Below are 6188 nucleotides of genomic sequence, written 5' to 3'. Positions count from 1 at the left end.
TTATCGATTCATTAAGGCTTCAACATAAGGTCGTCGAGGCTATGGACAACATGCAACAACATGCTTTTAGGGACACTTAGCTAGTTCATAAATAAAGAGATTTGTACCTTCCCCATCATTCGTGTTAAAAATTTATCCTTAAACCTTGCACAAATGGTGAATTATCAAAAGAAGAACAACATTTTTAAAATTTTCAAGATTTGAGAAAATAAAATAAAATAAAATAAAAACAGAAATAAACAAATTATTTTTGAAGTTTTCTGAAAAATAATTGAAAATAGAAAAGATTGAAAAACGAAACAAAGATAAGAAACATTATACATAAAGTACAAAAGGATATTGGAAAATCTAAACCACAGTTAAACAGTAGATTGCGAACTACTGTGAGCATTCGCATTAATTCGCAGTGTTAAAGTAGACTGCGAACTACTGCGAGCGTTCACACCGGTTCGCAATGATGAAGTGGATTGTGAATGAACAGTTGACAGCAAATGAACAGTTAACTGCGAATGAACAATTGGATGCGAACTATTGCGAGCGTTCGCACCGGTTCGCAACATGAACTTTATTGATGTAAAAGTGGTTTTGGTACATATTTAGCTTCCATCATTCCTGGGCCTTAAAGAATTCTATTGAAGGTTGTTTCATGTAAGGCTTTCATGAATATGTCGGCTAACTGAGCAGCGGATCTCGATAAGTGAATTTCGACATTGCCATCTTCTACGTGATCCTTAATGAAATGATACCTCAGTGCTATATGTTTCTTCTTTGAGTGTTGCACTGGGTTGTGGCAAATGCGAATGACACTTTCAAAGTCACGACATAATGGTATTTGTTTCATATTCAAGCCATAATCACGAAGCTGGCTTTGAATCTAAATAACATGAGATATGCATGAGGCAACAGCTATATACTCAGCTTCAGTTGTTGATAGGGATACAAAGGTTTGCTTCTTGGATTGCCAACCGAAAAGTTTGTCATAAAGAAATTGGCATCCTCCAGTTGTACTTTTCCTATCTAACCCACATCCTTCGAGACCAGCATCTGAAAAGGCTTCTATAAAGAACCCATAATGCGAAGGGTACCAGATTCCAAGAGAATACATTCGCTTTAGATACCTGAAAATGTTCTTGACTACCGTCATGTGAGGTTCACGAGGATTGGATTGGAACCTAGCATAATAGAAAGCAGAGAACATAATGTTCAGACGAATCGCATTTAGATACATTAAGGAACCTATCATTTAACGATAGAGTGTCATGTATGCAGTCGGTTTATCCAAAGAAGCGGTAAGTTTCGTTCCGAATGCCATTGGAACCTTCGATTTTGAGTCTCCCACCATCCCAAACTTGGCAAGTAGATTCTTCGTGTAAGCCTCCTGGTTAATAAAGATACCTTCCTGACTCTGTCTAATGTTTAGTCCAAGGAAAAAGTTAATTGGACCCATGGAGCTCATCTCAAATTTAGTTTCCATCAACTTTCGAAATTCAGTTGTTAGGCTGGGATTAGTATATCCGAAGATGATGTCATCAACATAAATTTGGACATTCATCAAGTGGTCACCCTCTTTCTTGCGAAAGAAGGTTGGGTCAACCGAACCTTGTTTTAATTTAGACATTTTTAAGAATCTAGTAAGAGTTTCGTACTAGGCTCTTGGAGCTTGCTTCAGACCGTAGACTGCCTTGTCTAGGATGTAACAGTGATTGGGGTACTTATCGTTTATGAACCCAGATGGTTGTTCCACATATACCACCTCTTCAAGTTCGCCGTTCAAGAATGCACATTTGACATCCATCTGAAATACTTCTAAGTTTTTGTGCACTGCATATGCCAAGAAGATGCGAACGGATTCCAACCTTGAAACTGGTGTGAAAGTTTCTTTGTAGTTGATATCTTCTTCCTGGAAATATCCCTTGACAACAAGTCTCTCCTTGTTTTTGATCAAATTCCCTTCTTATCCAGCTTATTGCGAAATACCCATTTCAAACCAATAACTGACGCTTCAGGTGGAGTAGGAATTAACCTCCAAACTTTGTTTCTTTTGAACTCATTGAGATCGTCTTGCATCGCTTGCACCCAATCGAAATGATCAAGAGCAACGTTGACCATTTTGGGTTCAATCTTGGAAACAAATGAGTTAAACATACAAAATTCCACTTTAGAGAATAATGCAGTTCGTTTCGCTTTTTGCTGGGATCTTGTAAGCACTCCAACAGAAGACTCACCAATGATTTGAGATTTCGGGTGATCTTTGGTCCATTTGGTTAGAGGAGGGTAATTCGGATCATAGGAGGGATCTAATTATGAGTTAACCTCCTTAAACTCTGATTGTACCTCCGAATCATCATTCACATCCGAATCATCATTCGTATCTTTATTCTCCCTCTCGAATGATGATAGATCTTCTTCTTCATGAATGGGTTTGTCTTCTTCAAATGGAGGTTCGTGAGTCACTGTTGGTGGGTCGATGGATGAAGTCAAAATCTCCCCCTACAATGGAGTGTTTGTATCTTGTGGAATGGGTTGCTCCCCCTAAAAGCTTGCACTAGTTGTTGAAATAAGATCCTCCCCTTGGAGAGGTGTTCTAGCTGGTTGTGATTCTTTCGTACTTTGAGATTTGCTTTTTAGATCCTTCACAACATCATCGATTATTTTCTTCAATTCATCATCTTTATTGTCTGCTTCTTTGGATTCTGATGATATAGTTTTCTCTGGCTCATCAAAGAGTAACATGAACTCCTCATACAAATTGGAGATTGGAATCGTGATTGGACATGGCATAGGAAAAATCTCCTTCGATTGGCTCTCATTCGACTGAATCCTCTTTAAATAGTTGTCGTCAAAAGTGACATAATAGGTTTCTTCCATCTTTTTGGATCATTTGTTGAGAACCCTATATGCCTTAGAGGTCAACGAATATCCCAAAAATATACCCTCGTCAGCTTTTGCATCGAATTTGTTTCGTAGTTCCTTGGAGTTGAAGATGAAACACCTGGAACCAAATACATGAAAAAACTTAACGTTAGGTTTGCGATTATTTATTATTTCATATGGAGTGATGGAAAATCGCTTATTCATGATAGATTGGTTTTGGTTGAAGCAGGCGGTTGCAATCCCATCAGCCCAGAAATAGAGTGGTAGACATGCGAAAGATAGCATGGTTCTCGCAGCTTCGTACAAGGAGTGGTTTCGCCTTTGAACTACACCATTCTATTGTGGAGTATAGGGAGAAGAGAAATTATGCGAGACTCCCTTCTCAGCAAGAAATTCTTCAAACGATTGGTTTTTTAATTTGAAACCATTGTCACTACGAACATTGCGAACCAGCTTTTGCAGTTGAAGCTCTGTCTGCTTTATGAAATCCTTGAGTTTTGGTGTAGCTTCAGATTTCTGTTTAAGAAAATACACCCAAGTGAAACGTGAAAAATCATCAACTATGACAACAATATACTTACTACCACCAACACTTTCGATTACTAAAGGACCACAAAGGTCGATATGTAGAAGTTCTAGTGGTTCAATGACTTTTGTGTTTACTATCGTTGGATGACTTTTTCTGCTTTTCTTCCCTATTTCATAGATTGCGCATAAATGATCCTTGTCAAATTTAAATAGAGGAAGTCATCGCACGTGATCACCAAGAACTATCTTGTTGATGTCTTTGAATTTGAGGTGCGAAAGTCTTCTATGCCATAGCCAACTTTCGTCAGAATGAGCTCTCGTGAGTAAGCAAATCGCAAAATTCCCTCGTATCGGATTCAAATATAACGGATACATTTCTCCTTTACACTTTGACTTAAGAAGGGTTGATTTTGTTTTCTTTTCGATGATTTCAGATCCTTCGTCGTCAAAGGATACCTTTAAACCCGTTCTTACAACCAACTGCGAAGCACTGATGAGGTTGTGTTGCAGGCATTCTACGTACGCCACTTTACAAATTGAAAAATCTCCATTCGTTATCATCCCTTAGCCTTTTATCTTTCTAAAAGAGTTATTTCCAAATTTCACATTGCCACCATCTTTGAGAGCCCTAAACTCTCGCAACTCCTCCTCCATTCCAGTTATGTGTGACAACCTGGAATCTCTATCTTATAAATCCAATCTAATCAATCATCATTCAAACTTATTTCTATTACCTTCTGTTGTGTTAAGGGTCAGTTTGAGGGTCTCTAAGCATAGTACACTTAAGGATTGAGCGTTGGAATGAGTTGACTTGAGTTCAGTAGTTTACAATCGAGCCTGGAATACCTTTAAAGGTGGTTCACGGCCGCAAACTAGGTTCACGGCCATGAACCCATCTTTGGGCTGTGAACCATCCTCCATATATATATATATATATATATATATATATATATATATATATATGATTTACTCATTTCCTCCTCATTATTCATCCTCCTGGCCGTGATCATCAAGAAATCCTCTCAATTATCATCTTTCAAAAGTCCTCATCTCATTCCAAAATCGTAAGTGTTTCATCCCTTTTCATGTTCATACTTGAAAACCCCTTACTTCCATCCTTTGATTCATCACTTTTCATCATCTTTCCAGGACCTTCAAGAGTTCACGGCCGTGAACCCTTCATGTAGGGCCGTGAACACTTCAAGTGTTCTTCATGTTCTTGGACCGTGAACCCTTCTTAAGGTCGTGGACATTCATCATGGGTCGTGAACCCATAGTGGTTGGCCGTGTACCCATTATTTCCCATCATTTTCGGTTCTAACACTTCATTGTAAGTGTTTCCTAGATCCTAAGGTTGTTTCCTATGATTGTTAGTGGTTATAGACACTAATTGTAGGCCTATACGTGTTAATATGTGCTTAATAGGATCCATTTGTGCTCGAGACTTCACTTGGCATACCAAACATGCTATATCATATCTTCAATCAAACGTCCAACATCAGGTGAGTTCATACCCCAATAATCTACCTTTTAAATGATTTTAAATGCTTTTAGGGGGGAATACAAGTTGAACACAAGCTAGTTGTGTTAATATTTACACATGATATCAATCACATAAAGATTTCCTTATGCTTGTAAATTGCATTTTACAATAAAAGATTACCAAATGCTTCTATAATGACTTAGAGTCATGTAAACTCTTTTTAGAATACCGTTAAACTCTTTTAAATGTTTTTATAACTCTTTAAACTTATAATTGTCAAAATCATGTTCATATATGTATAAGTATATAAATAAGACTTAAAGGGCTTAGGACTAATGAGTTGCCTTAATTCCTTTTCCTTATTTGGATGTGGGCTTAAGGTGAGGTTATTTGTCCAAAGGCCGTTTCCTTCTTAATTATATATATTATACATATGGGAATATAAGATGTTACTTCAATCACTATCATTACATTTGTATCACGCTGAGCAAAGGGGTACACTCATGAGAAATCATGCTAATCAGATAGAACATATAAATTATAATAGGTATAATTTATGAAGCAAACGAGAAATCTATTATTACTAGATAAGTATAGAAGGTCTAATTACTTTATTAAGAAAAGGGTATAATTTGATCTTTACTTAAACCAGAGAACCAGAAATGTGAGCCACTACTTCACAACTTAGCAATATACTTGTTCAGTCGTGTTTTGTAACTAGAGTCTCCTAGAGGGAGAGCGGGCATTGTGTGTATAGATCTATACGGGACTGAAAATCCCACACCTTATTGCTAGCTACAGTAGGACCTAACGGTGTATAGGTGACAAATGTCACATATTCATTTTCAGCGCCAGAAGGTCGTCGTGTTCATACTTGTCTATTAGCATGGTTACAACTTCATCACATTTCAACCCTAATCAACTAGTTTAATAATAGGGTAGTTATATCACCAGTAGTGTATTTTTAAGAGATAATACTGCATCAATCATTTCCTCAACCAAAATAGAAAACAATCTTCATATAATTTTATGATGAGTTAAAATTATGTCGTACTAGATTATAAGTATAATAACACTTAAACAGAGCGGTTTTATGGAGTAAAACTACTTTTCAGTTGTAAAGCAGAAAGTATAGGACTTTCTGGAGTGTACTCAAACATTTTCTTAAAACAAAAACAACCATAATTAATGTTTATGAACTCACCAGCTTAAATGTTGATCCTCTCTTTCAAAATAACTTGTATTCTCAGGAATCTAGTAGACAGGTACACCCTCGGATCCTTTGAGAAGACAGCCTCGTTAT

At 37.0% G+C, this 6188-nt stretch overlaps 1 protein-coding gene across 1 annotated transcript; it reads right to left on the bottom strand.

Moving 5' to 3' along the window:
* Positions 1-1645: 1645 nt before the first annotated feature.
* LOC145098339 (uncharacterized) lies at positions 1646-2868 on the bottom strand. Its single transcript, XM_079035978.1, has 3 exons — positions 2545-2868; positions 2335-2490; positions 1646-1900 (listed from the first exon to the last, which is right to left on the bottom strand). The coding sequence occupies exons 1-3, from the start codon at positions 2866-2868 to the stop codon at positions 1646-1648; spliced, it is 735 nt and encodes a 244-aa protein (XP_078892104.1).
* Positions 2869-6188: the final 3320 nt, after the last annotated feature.

The sequence above is a fragment of the Lactuca serriola genome, chromosome 4, assembly GCF_051521515.1.
Source record: "Lactuca serriola cultivar US96UC23 chromosome 4, Lser_US96UC23_V15, whole genome shotgun sequence".
Lineage (NCBI taxonomy): Eukaryota > Viridiplantae > Streptophyta > Magnoliopsida > Asterales > Asteraceae > Lactuca > Lactuca serriola.
The sequence above is the reverse complement of the archived record's forward strand: the minus strand, read 5'-3'. Positions and strand labels throughout refer to the sequence as shown.

Bases quoted from the DNA above. Each gene is read 5' to 3' on its own strand.
- LOC145098339 (XM_079035978.1), bottom strand. From the start codon at position 2,868: ATGGAAGAAACCTATTATGTCACTTTTGACGACAACTATTTAAAGAGG. The intron at 2,491-2,544 runs GCAAGCTTTTAG...ACTCCATTGTAG, and splicing joins ATCTTATTTCAACAACTAGT to GGGGAGATTTTGACTTCATC. The intron at 1,901-2,334 runs GTACAATCAGAG...GGATATTTCCAG, and splicing joins ATGTGAATGATGATTCGGAG to GAAGAAGATATCAACTACAA.